We start from the raw sequence: 13,488 nt of genomic DNA on the forward strand, positions 1-13,488 counted from the left end.
ATTTTTATTGGAAAGCGTAGGGAAACAGTTTAATAAAAATCCGCGATAAATCAAGTTTTATAATTCATTTATATGAATAAATTAATTAAATATAATTCTTATCGTGATTAAAAGTATCTTAGTTTTTATAATATTAATGTCAACGACCAACATTGGTTTTTATCGTTTGGTAACAGTCACGTGGCTTCGACTTTTTTTCCACTAACTGAACTGATTGTTCAGGACAGGGAACAGGTAAAAGCTGATAGGGGCGAAGGTGGTTTGATGGAATGTCGAAGTCGTTTGTAACGATGAACAGCAGTATTTTCTGCGTAGCTAAATTGGATTGGCAGTTTATTGGCAATATTCGTTTGCATGGCGTTACGCCAAGCCTTCGTGTTTCCGGTGACCAACAAAAATCCTCCTCTCCCCTGTCCCAGCCATATCTTGTCGCGTCTTGTCGCCTGCATGCCGGATGCAAGTTTCACCGGTTCCCAATCCGCGCAACCGGAATATCGCTCATTACGCTGCTTAAATAAGTACGTAATCATATTTGTATTGCAGCTGCGACTGATAAGCCAAACTGATTAAAGTTTTCCTAGCAAAGTATATAATTGTATAAAATAACACAGATATGCAAAATTGTTAAAAATATTTCTTCTTTAATCTATTGGAAAATATCAACTAACTGTGATTAAACACTTGAGGCTATTCATGTGGAAATTAAAACCTTTTCCAAGTGTGTACATCAATATGAACTATTGCCATCTACTAATTCGTATTGTAAATGACTAGTAAGCAGAAATTTTGTTTCTTTGAAATAAGCATTCATATGTATGTAAACTATTATGCGAGGCTATTCAATTGAAGAGCATTGTATATGTAACTCTACATCCATTATAATAGATTAATAATGGGTTAAAAAGGATGTGATTTGTTGTTGAATCTGTATATGCAAGTGTCTCAGAACGATGTCATCCGGTGTGTGTCAAAGAAAATGCGACGATGAAAATCTCTCTGAGATGTGATGGTGCCATCCTTTTCCTCACCCCTCACTTTGTTTCCGCTTTCATCCAACTTTCGTTTTGGACATTTGTCGTACGTCGCGACACGAAACAACCCAACTTGCCGGCTGTTTGTCTTACCCCCTTTTCAAGCAGTTGTCATCTGCCGTGACAGAAAGAGAGAGAGAGGGAGAGAGAGAGAGAGAAAGGGTCGGGACGCGTCGTTCCATTCGAAATCTCGCGTCCCGAGGAAAACGGGAAGCGGACGAAAGATTTTCGAGCAGTTAAGATCGAGACTTCTGACTGATAGCTGATACGAAATGCTGGTACCGATTAGTCACTGTGTGGCTGTGTATAATGCGTGAGCCCCTCGTTCGTCTCAAAGTTTCGATGAAATTTTCGGAATATTCCGTGTAAAAGCTTGACAACTGATGATACGTCATCAAAGGCTTTTAGCCAGTGTAATACTGTTCCTAAAATGCTTTAAATTATCTTGGATTGGTACGTTAAGTATCGCGTCCCCACGAACACCGGAATTCCATCTCGACGGCGATTACGAGATGCACACCACAACGTTCGGCCCGTTTAATGTAAGCTCGATTCTTGCAAAATGAATTACCGTTTGACGACGCTTCGCGCGGCATTAACGATTCTCCTTTCGCTCCTGTTCCGTAAATACAATTTCGCTTTCGAATTCCATCCGCAGACGAATTTGAAAAATCAATATAAACGCATAAAACATTCTCTCTGATTTTGCTGCGTTTAAATAATCACTACGAATTCGAAAGTAATCCCATCTTTCAAAATCGCTACTTCTTTCGTAATAAAAAATGTACTCGTTGAAAGTACGTGGAAACCTGACGAAACTTTTTATTTATAAATAGGTACATGTAATGAAGCTCGCTGCGCTGTTTAAATATTTGATGTTCGATACATCGAGTAAAGAACGATGAAGTACTCCTGTTCGAATGTACGAAATGTTTTTTCCACCCCTGGAATTCCACGGCTCATGGAGTCGTACGGATTGCTGGGGATTTTGAGGAACCGGTTTACACGAACGTCGCATTGCCGAGCGCCTCTGAATCGTTTCTCGTTCCGATCCGTAGGATCAGTCAGTTAGGAACTCGGTCGTCAAGGTTTCTTTGTCTTTTCAGAGCGTGTTCTCTTTCTTGCTTCGAGCGCAGAGTGAATTCTCTTTCGTCTTTCACATGTAGCAGGCATTCCTCAAATACGTGTCCACTATTCCTACTAATGAACATACATTTCCTATTTATTCTTGCCTTAATTTTGTTCCCGTGTCGCTTGAATTTCATTTTTCATTTGATGCACTATTTCAATTAATTTCAAAAATATTTCATTTATCGAACGAAATTGTAACATGTTCCCTTTTAATTTTCAATTCTCGTTTCAATTTGTTTATGTGAGTTCGGTTGGGTATTAAATTACAATGGGGCATTCCGCAACACGTTTCTTAAGTGAAATACTACCATTATCATTACTTTTCTTGCGAGATCTGTTTAAGAAAAAAAGCAGACGGTGCTGTAACAAAAGGTCAAATCCCCAGACGAAAAGAATGAAATAAGAAAATGTCTGTGACTTCTTTTCTTCTTTAAGTTACTCCTTTCATTCCGTTCCCTTCATTGTTCTCAATTCGCGTGAGTCTTCGAGCTTGCCAGACAACACACACTCTTTCATGGAAAACTTGTAAAAGTCATCCTTATAATTCATGATGGACAGTATTTATACAGCGCGAGACGCGCTTTAATCGTTCTATGGTAGCAAATATATTGAATGCAATCTTTTAACCATTCATTCCATTCAAACATTCTGTCTGAGTTATTTGTTTTAATAGACGAACGGCGAATTAGCTTCGAGTAAATTATAAATTCATGTTTCTTAGCTCAACTACGAGCTGCACAAAATATAGTCCAATCCGCGGAATAACAAAAGGCAATTGCGCAATCTATAAAATATCACTAGTGGCACGGGTTCAAATCTGTTCCTCGCGAGATTCCGACCGGTTCCTTGAGCTGAAAGCGCGAAATTTCTGTATCTAGTCGCGCGATCCGGCCGTCTGCCGATTCCAACTTGAAGGCTGCTGTTCCCAACGGGCCGGGCCGGGGGGTATCGTTGCGCATACCGAAGAAGTTTACTTTGATGCGGCCTCCCGGGTGCAGCAGGCTGGATGCAATCTGCAAATGCGCTGGATAAGTCGCGTTTCGACGATTTCTACCTCGCCCCCTGCCTGCTCGCCTCTATCATAACGTTGCTCCATTCCGCGACCCGATGCCATTTTCGCGGCCACGCTCGATTGCTGTACTTTGCCTCGTTCTGCCACGATTCTTGCAGAAATGAAATTTCAATGTTCCGTTTGTTTCTTCGTTCTTAGTAAGCCGATGTTTTGAAACATGGAAATCGTATCTTTTGAGAGAAAAATGCTTTTGCAAGAGATAAGACAGAATTTCAAATGCTTTACGTAGTTAAAATATGTTAACATGTGTTTTTCAAGAAAAATGCAAGACAAGAAGATTTCCGTATTAGTTCGTACAGTGCAAATTCCTATAACGCGTCAAAGATGTTGCAATTATACTGTTTCCATACAACGTGATTCTTCGTACAACGTGCCAGATAATAAAACACAGGAATTACCTGATTTAAAAATTAAATCTGCTTTACTTGAACATTAGATTATTTTCTTCATCGTTACCTGCTTTTTATGTTTCATCGTTGTTTTGTTTTTTGAATGTTGTTTTGGACGATTCGGACAGTGAACATGAAAAAAGCATTTTTCAATTTTTATTAAAAAATTTAATACAGTATAATTATATTTTTATTAAATTTTAATGAAACGTCATATTTTTCACGTACATTAATATGTTCTTTTAGTCAACTACGTATATACGTCACTTATTTTTAAAATACTGTCATGTTCGTAACACAGCAAATACTAATCAAAAATAGAAAATGTATTGTTCTATTTTGTATATTCTAATGTATAGCCAAATGAATCTCGTATGAGATTCTAAATGCTAATAAAAAAAAAAAATATTTTCTGTATACACCATTTTCAGATTTGTTTTTTAGCATGATAAGCTCTACCTGCGTCATGCAGTTGATATTGCAAAAGATGATAAAAGCCACGGTAGGGGATGCTAGTTTATATATATTTAAGAAACCCACTTCTACGAAGGCTGACCCCTCCATGCCCAAACTCGGTTCCGATCGGTGGTCATACATCCGTTCACTACTGTAACTCATGATTCTAACCGATTACGCACGTTGATTAGAATTCCCACGCTCGTCCGTCGTCGAATTTCTAAGAATTTCCGACACGATAGGTACACTTTAAAAAATCGTATATCGCAACGCCTGTTTACATTTCCCTGGGTTTATATCTGCGCCTCCCTTCCTGCGCCTGTGATTTATGACTCATAAACGTATCCCAGCGTGCCGACCGATTTCCACAAATATACGGGAGATCGGAACGTTATTGCGAGAGCCCGGGCCCGGGTTATACGTTCCGCGCAATCAGCGGATTAAATCGTTACCCGCGCCGCGGAGAATTCCGGATCTATTTTTTATTCACCGGAGACGCCGCCGCCGCTGCCGCCGCTTGCAAAATGTATGCATGCGCGTTGCACATGCACCAACAGGCGTCGGTTTGAAAACCGGCCGCCGATATCGGTGGCACATACACCTAAATTACTCGCGCGATAGCTTACAACCGTTTCTACCCGATCAGATGTAATTAAAAAGCTCATAAAGTATAATTGGTCCGGTGTTAAATGCCACGAGCGAAATACATATTTTGTACGCGTTCAATACCGATTTTCTTTCTACCGGAAAAAATTCGGACGATTTGTTATTCCGCGATAGGATGAATGAATAGGTGTAAATAAATAGCCGTTCATTGTATCGGATGATTAGGTACTTGTACGTCGTTTATCGGTGATTGATTCTTTTTTTTTCAAACGCGAACCCGTCCGTTCGGTGACATATGCCGAGCAATTCTTGGCAATTCCGTGGCCCATTCACGGCCCAATACGAGCACTTATCTTAAAAGCCTGAAAGCTTTCGACATCTCTGTGTATCGGCCGTGTCCCATCTACGAATGAAAAAGATTATCGGGGGGAAAGTGAGCGAATACTATGAAAAAAGAGGCTTGGCTGGATATATGGACACACGAACGCGACGGCCGGAATATAATTCTAGGTTGAAAAAAGAACTGCGAGAAAGAGAGAGAGAGAGAGAGAGAGTGAAAGAGCGTGGAAAATAAAGCGGGACTCTCTTCATCGTGCCGCAATCACGTATCAATCCTTGTGAAAAAAAAACGATCCGAATCGTTGAAAACTTCTCTCTTTCGTTTGCGTCCCACAACGGCAGCTGTGCTCCACGTTTTGCGTTTGTAATTGTTCGTCTATCGCTGTTTTGTTTAGTTTAAGTTTAAAGCGCCTGGATTGCGCGGTGACTTTTTCCGATCTTCTTATCTACGTAGCAGCGAATACGTTCTTCTCGGGAACAAAGGGATGAACGTCTTTGAGTCGGTATCCGGGACGCCTTTTGTTCAAACCGACGAACAAACTGACCTCTATTATTCGTAATTACACCGATGAAAGAGTTGAAGGACGGTGGAGTCCAAGGATTTAAGCAGGGAGATTCATATCAACCATTTTTTCTGGCCAGCAAGAGAAAGGGCTTGTTTTATGCAAACCTTAAGTAATAGGAGGAACGCATTTTAGTACTGAAAGAAGATGATAAAAAGTGTTTGTGATTTATAATACGAATATCAATTTATACTATGCTGATTTATCAAGTTTTACATTTTTCAACGTATCACATATATAACACATATTTAATTTATTAAAAACAAATACGGAATGCTTTTTTAATAACGAAATAGGTGATATATAGATAGGTAGGAAATGCCTTAAGCTAGTCACGTGCATTGGTTGCTAGGCACGGCAAATTGCAATTTATTTTCATTATTTGCTTATTATATATAAAATGTAATTTGTTGGAAATATGAAACACGTCAATTTTATATACTGAATTTATTTATTAATGTATGATGTTGCCAATGGAATTAGCTAGCATAAGGCATTTATTATCTATATATGTACGTGTCACTTATTTAATTTTTAAGAAAACGGGCCGACTATATTACGGCATCCTTGTACAAGATTCACCTTGACAGGATACTTTGCAATTCTGCCCCATGAAACGGAGTGCGTGGAAAAAATCAACACGGGCAGAATGAAATCACTTCTGTAGTCCCCAGTGGAAAGACGTCGTTCCGTGCCGCGTTCGGAATTCGAAATTCCCGTCCAAACAGTAACTCGAGATATTCGCGTATGGTAGCACAGCGTACTAGCGTGTCCATTGTTCACGCGCGAGATATTCGCGAGCCACGACGTTTGAATGCCCTGCTGGCCGCCGCCATTCGGAACTCCCCTGTCTAAGTAATCCGCGAAAGTTTGCCGGACTTCGGGACAAAACCCGTAGTTCGCGATTTGACAATTGGCGAAGTTATTGCGCGCTCGGCTCCAGAAGCGTCTTGTTCTTGTTCCCTCTTCGCCAGGCTCGAAAGTTCCCAGCCGCGCCCGTGTAAATTGCACGCGGCAGCCAAGTAGCGCACTGAGAACGACCAATCGGTCATGCCTGTGACTCCCGTGACTCGATTGACTGATGAAGAGAATTTTACACACTCCTAGGAACGATTTAATCGTTGTACAAACAAACATGGAGAATATTACTTTATTTTTAAGAAAACGGGCCGACTATATTACGGCATCCTTGTACAAGATTCACCTTGACAGGATACTTTGCAATTCTGCCCCATGAAACGGAGTGCGTGGAAAAAATCAACACGGGCAGAATGAAATCACTTCTGTAGTCCCCAGTGGAAAGACGTCGTTCCGTGCCGCGTTCGGAATTCGAAATTCCCGTCCAAACAGTAACTCGAGATATTCGCGTATGGTAGCACAGCGTACTAGCGTGTCCATTGTTCACGCGCGAGATATTCGCGAGCCACGACGTTTGAATGCCCTGCTGGCCGCCGCCATTCGGAACTCCCCTGTCTAAGTAATCCGCGAAAGTTTGCCGGACTTCGGGACAAAACCCGTAGTTCGCGATTTGACAATTGGCGAAGTTATTGCGCGCTCGGCTCCAGAAGCGTCTTGTTCTTGTTCCCTCTTCGCCAGGCTCGAAAGTTCCCAGCCGCGCCCGTGTAAATTGCACGCGGCAGCCAAGTAGCGCACTGAGAACGACCAATCGGTCATGCCTGTGACTCCCGTGACTCGATTGACTGATGAAGAGAATTTTACACACTCCTAGGAACGATTTAATCGTTGTACAAACAAACATGGAGAATATTACTTAGATTATTATAGTTTGTCAGCTTGAAATTTAGACAATTCAAATATTTAATGGAGAAATGAAGGCTTTCACAGTAGGATTGTATCAGTTTTTTTTAAACGTTACTTGTTGGTATTTTTGAGAGCATTTACGTATTTACAATTATTCTACTTAGTAGGAAAACTAACGAATCCAATAGAAATAAACAGAAGGTTAAACATAGTTACTCGCAACGCCTTGGTATCTATTTCAAGAAGCGCCTCTCAGTTAAAGTTGTATCTAAAGCGCGAGCAGTAGCCGTGCCATTTAAGTGTTAATATCGTTGATTCTAACTTAATGAGTCACGATGAAATTTAGTCGTGGAAGAAACCGTCGGTAGGTAGAGGAACCTTAGCAATTTCGAAAACGACATTAGCGAAACGCATCGGGGGGGGGGGGGGTTCTTCTTCTCTCGTCGCGTCTTTGAAATTAGTAGAAACTCGTTCACTTTGAGGCCCGTTGGCCTGAATTTCCACGAGCCGTTCACGACGTTGCTACGTACCCGGGAAAATGCTCTGACGCGCGTCCGAGAATTTAATATCAAACTTTGTGTGTGTACGTACTATCGCATCGGCTGAGAAATTTACTCTCGCGCGCACACGGGAGTGCGCTCATGCGTGCCAACACTCGACACTTGACAATTCTCGAATGGCATCTAACAAGTAAAAGAGAGTGCGTACTTAGATAGCAATCTAGAATGAGATTCGAGATGGAAGGTTCTAACCTTCGATGAGACCTGTTAAATGTATATTACAGCGAGTCTGTGTTAAAACTGGAGAAAACAGAACTATGTAATAAATAGAAACAATCCTATAAAAAATATTATAATTTATTTTATTCTATGCATTTCGATTATATTAATTCATTATTAATTAAAACGCAGTGTGAAGAATATTAATATTATTCTTTTGAATCTTTTTAATATGAAGTAAAGTAGACGCATTAAATAAACCGCATTTTTTTCATTTATTTACCTCCTGTAGGCTGGATATGTAATTAATGACCAGAGAAATAGCGGAGGATTTTGAGTTCTAAACCCATTCAGGTGATAGAGCAGATTGAAACGAGAAAAATAGATCTTGGTTGGAAAGATAGGTTGGCCTTATGTCTAAATCCGTTCCCGGGATATAGGCGTCCAAAGTTTCACCGTTTAAATGCCACACGCACGAAAATCCCCGCGCTCTACTTTCGTTTCTGAAATGAAAGGGTTATTTCCTGGGACTGCAGGTGTCTAGACAGGTTGGTGGGGGCTATGGTTTAAAACAGTTATATTTTTTTAATAACATGTAATTAAATATACATTTTATTAAATTGTATGAACGTTCAATCATATAATATTTTAGTGCGTACCGTCCTGTTAAATCAATACGTACATTTAATAAAAAAAACTCTCATCCAAAGAACGGAAGTCCATGTGGATATAGGTAATGTAAAGAGTAAAAAGAAATGGATGTTCTTTGAACATTTCTGTTACAAAGGATAAAGTACATATTTGAAAAGTTCCATTATATTACAGTGAGTCGCGTTTTTGACTTTGCAAGCCCGATTGCCTACCGTGAAACGAAGAACAGTAACTTACATTGTTCTAACTGTACTAACGTAATCACAACACGTGAGGACGTTGAACATTGAACAACGTGTTCAATCTCTTCTTTGATAGGTGCCAAGTGTGGACGTTGTTTTACTAAAGCCTAACAGGTATCGCAAATAATCATCCGGGCAAACGTACTAATCGATCCTGCGGTTTAATCATGACAGCATCCATGCCTCAATGGCTATTGATGACCGTGAGGGTGATACGAAATCAATAACGCCCTATGGTAATCCATAAAATAGTACTTGCGGTGAACAATCTCAAACACGTGAGTCTGCGTGCTCTCTCTCTCTCTCTCCCTGTTCCCCCTTCCTATTCAGTCTCACCTGTCTGTCTTGCTTTGACACCGTTCGTGTTGGATCAGACATGTTGTGTAACTAATAAACACTACTCGATACCGTCCCCCGAGATTTGAATTAATCTAATTAATCCCTAATAGGATTCGATGATTCACGATCAATACTGTCGACAATATTCGCTTGTATATCAATTCCTAATTATTCCACATCTGTTTAATATAATATAATATAAAATAATATAAATTATATAATTTACTAACAACGTCTTAAGCATCTCAAGTGAAGTCTACAATTTTTATTCTTTAGAAAATTAGGATGAATTTCGTCAAGCATTGGATATGAATGAACTTTCTTGATGCAATGGAAAAATATTTTATTTCTGATAGTATAAGAAAGTCAGATGATACTTCGTATAAGGAAAATGTACATCTGAATGAATTTTAGGAATCCAGGTTCGCCTTTTAATGGAACGCAGATCAAGAATGCGTCCTCGCATTCAACGCGTGGGTTTTTAGTTGTAATCCGCTCTGCGGTACAAAATCAGAGAGAGAAATAGAATAGAGATTAAGATAGAGTAGATGCAGCAGAGCAGCGACAGAGTCTAGAGGTTTAATTACATTTTAACTCGATTTTAACTGGTTTAGGTGCGTGTATTACATGGTACGATGGATTATTTCTAAAATTCGTTTAGACCGATTCACTGTTTCCATTTAACAATTTCGAATGGAATTACTCTTAGCTTTAATTATTAGTAAGTTATTTAAAATTGTCATTTAGTCTGGTAACAACAATCTTAATATTGGCAGTTCGATGAAAAATTAACGAAGACGTACAGAAATGAAATGTTTTTGACAGAAGGTTATGCAACTTCAGCTCACATGGAATTGAAGGCAATAAATTACTATGCCGAGGGGAACTTATTCGACGATAATTATAGCCCGACACGCAGTTATTCGCGCCTTTCAGTTACACATTATTTCGCACGGCACCCGGCTGTCTGCTGCATTATGCATATTCCACGCGAAACCATCCTCCAGAACTCTCACGGTGCATTAAGCCACCGGCGGACGTGTTTTGCCACACAAAATCTACTAGCGCGTATGCACGGCCGTGTATGCGTGCACGAGAGCAAGTCGACTTCCTGAAATTCGCATTGTTAGCGATAATTCGAAGTTATCAGTCGACCAACTATAAAATTACCGACTATAGAGCCAAGCGGAGGGAACGCAGTGAATAAGAAACGATCATGCAACTCGTGGTTGTTTTTTTTGTTTGAGGGAGGGAAGGGGGTGAAAAAAAGTTGCGCGATAAGGGAAGAAGTTTGCGCGCCGGAGCCACAATTTTAATTCGTATCTGCGGATAAAAAGCGATTCGGGCTGGACGGTAATGCCCGCGTAAAAAGCGTATCTGTACCTAATCATTGTGGATGCGCGTGTTTGTGAATTTTTATTAGCCTCTAACGCGTCGACCGCGGAGCTGAATTATGTTACAGTTATCTCGGGATGATTATGTAAAATACGCTAATGAGACAGTACTTTATAACGATTGCGTATTACAAATTTTCTAGATAAATACCTAGGCGTGCGTGCAAAGTATGAAAGAGTAAATAAAAAATATATAAACCATTGGAAAAGCATTGAATATTTATCATTAATTAATTAAATCATTTTAGTCACAGAACTGAGATGTTTGATTATCTATGTACAACAGTTCTTCCTTTTATTCTCCAAATTCTGTTTAGTCAATATTCAAATTGACTTACTTAAACAAAACAAGTAAAAGTACACAGACCGTATACATTAATTAATGGTCAGAATTAATTATAATTTAATCTGTGCGATTTCACACAGCGACGAGGAACAGCGGCCGGAGTTGATCCACCTTGGATTTCGTGTCGACGTGCGTTAATCCTCACCTGGTCGTAATTACCGTGCAAAAAGTTTTCGCTGCGGAGAAACGATTTTAATTGTTGGCCTTATACCGGCACCAACGCGCCGTGCCGAGAAAGTATAGCCGCGAGATTAATTATGAAACGATACCTCTAACCAGCCTCGTGGTCGGACGCGGCTTCCTGTGTACGAAAGCGCTATGACGTGTAACGTAGCGGAGTAACAATTTGTTTTATTAATTATCCGTGCATTCTCGTATCGCACTATAGAAAAAGTCCAGCGAATTTTCGCTGCCTCTTGAAGCTTACAGAGTAACTTAATATCTTTTTTTCTCATTTTTAATGACAGGACTAGTCGGCACGCGGAACTCGATAGTTCTTATTATTAATATCAAAATTCACATCATATAGAAAAGGTCTTCCGGTTACTAACGAGCTGTTCTAATATTCTTAAGCAAAATATAAAAAGAACGATGAGAATGTTGAATAAATTTTAACTGGAGTATGAGCTCCGCTTTAGATTCCAAAATCTTGACTACCCAGTTAACAGAAGAAGAATGGATAAGAGAAGGTCGAGTGCCATACGTGAAATAGAAACGTAAACTAATCTGCCTGTTGTCAGACAGTGAAGACGTTTTTGAAAAGAATTGTTTGGAGTACACTTTAAGACATGCATCCCGCTGTGAATAATTGAAAGGAAGATCGTGGACACACTTGTGTCACGTTACCCTATGATCAAAGTTATTCTACCATCCATAAATGTCCTATTTTTTATTGTGACTTGAAGAAAATAATAGAAATTCTCAAAATCGTTCTAAATAAAATTTTTTTAAAATATAAAAATTGTTTAAACCATAAGAGGAAATTATAGTAGTTTCTTATATCATATCATAAATTTATCATTGGACGAGACTGCAGCTGTGGCTACGTTTGTATCGAGATGGATTTGAAGTGAATCAGTGGGGTTGGCTTACCTGGTAACTCTTCTGTTCATCTTGCAGGTGTCCTGGATGCGTAAGAGGGACATGCATATCCTGAGCGCGGGCATCCTTATGTACACATCCGATCTGAGGTTCCAAGTGATCCATCCGGACAAGTCCGAGAACTGGACGCTGCAGATCAAGTCGCCCCAGATACGGGACTCCGGGGTTTACGAATGCCAGGTCAGCACTGAGCCGAAGATGTCGTTGAACTACAGCCTCAACGTGGACGGTGAGTGCACTCTGAATAATTCATTAGGCTTTCCGTGTAAGTCACTAGGCTTGCCGTCACTTTTCATTTTTCAAACCGATACGAAGCGGGCTGTACATGATTTTATCCAGCGCGCTCTTGCTACACGTTTAATCACAGATTATCCCGAGCTTGCGACTTCAATTTTTAACTCGGTCGATCGTCCGGAGTTTTAGTAGCTCGGTTGCTGGTAGAAACCCTTTTAGTAAACGTATTGAAAATTTTAAAAATCCAACATGTGTAATCCAGGTACACGAACGATTTCGTGCTCTCATATACCTATTAATACTTTTACAAATTCAGGACAATTCTGACGATAATAGGAATTCAAAATTTCTATCCTTTTTCTATAAAATCTGTAAGCTTTATTATTTATGTATACAAATCATCTGAGAATTGTTCTCCTGAATCTGGTTGTACTCGACGAAGTACATGGCAGACCGTTTAAATATTTTTACCTTTAATTCAGATAAACCGAGTACCAGCTTCTTTCCCTGACGCGTTCAGAAGCTTGCCCGCGAAACATTAAGGGCGGGCGCGATAACGATAGCACGTAGTTTCCCGTTTCGGTTCCCTTCCTGTTCTCAATGTCTCGCGGCGGCGAAATAAAACGCTGGAGCCGACGGAATAAGTTATCCCTGTTATCGGAAGACCGAAGTTAAGGCGCGCTATAAACAAGCTAACTCGGTCCGGGGTGTATCCCGGAAGGCTTTCATATTGGCATAACTGCTTCACTCTGCAGCTTAATCTTTGCAGTTCGATAACTCCGCAACTCTTGCAACCCGATTCTCATAAACTTTTCGATACCCCCTTAAACCCCCTCCCCCTTTCTTGGTTCAAGCGGCCTGATTCGCGCTAGTTTTCTGCGAAATTGGTAGCGGCACTTGTGCAACAAATTATGTCCATCCTACCGGTCGACGACTTCCCGGTAATCCCGTCCTACTCCTTGCAATCAACGCTGCTGTTTAAGTATAAATAAGAGAAACACTACGGGCTGCTCCGGGTAGTTTCAATTCGACTAAAACTACGCAAACGTATTTTGTCAGGTCATTTCTCGCAATCAGTTCGTAGACTGAAAGTTGTTGGCCTGGATAGCGAAAT

The 13,488-nt window shown here is 40.2% G+C and overlaps 2 protein-coding genes across 4 annotated transcripts in view; one reads left to right on the forward strand and one right to left on the reverse strand.

The window, feature by feature from the left end:
- The window catches only part of LOC108627994 (E3 ubiquitin-protein ligase MARCH3-like), a 36,732-nt gene extending 24,546 nt beyond the window's left edge, over window positions 1–12,186 (reverse strand). The window contains exon 1 of the mRNA XM_018029634.2: window positions 12,132–12,186. The gene's annotated coding sequence lies outside the window, so the exon portion shown is untranslated. The remainder of the gene's footprint in view (window positions 1–12,131) is intronic.
- Window positions 1–13,488, forward strand: part of dpr1 (defective proboscis extension response 1) — a 524,556-nt gene that overhangs the window by 392,776 nt on the left and 118,292 nt on the right. For all 3 annotated transcript variants that reach the window (XM_026816137.1, XM_026816136.1, XM_018029633.2), the window contains one exon: window positions 12,159–12,369. In XM_026816137.1, the coding sequence (XP_026671938.1) occupies window positions 12,159–12,369 (211 nt within the window). The remainder of the gene's footprint in view (window positions 1–12,158; window positions 12,370–13,488) is intronic.

This window comes from Ceratina calcarata, unplaced genomic scaffold (assembly GCF_001652005.2).
Source record: "Ceratina calcarata isolate Rehan_Ccalc_2016 unplaced genomic scaffold, ASM165200v1 scaffold49.2, whole genome shotgun sequence".
Taxonomy (NCBI): Eukaryota; Metazoa; Arthropoda; class Insecta; order Hymenoptera; family Apidae; genus Ceratina; species Ceratina calcarata.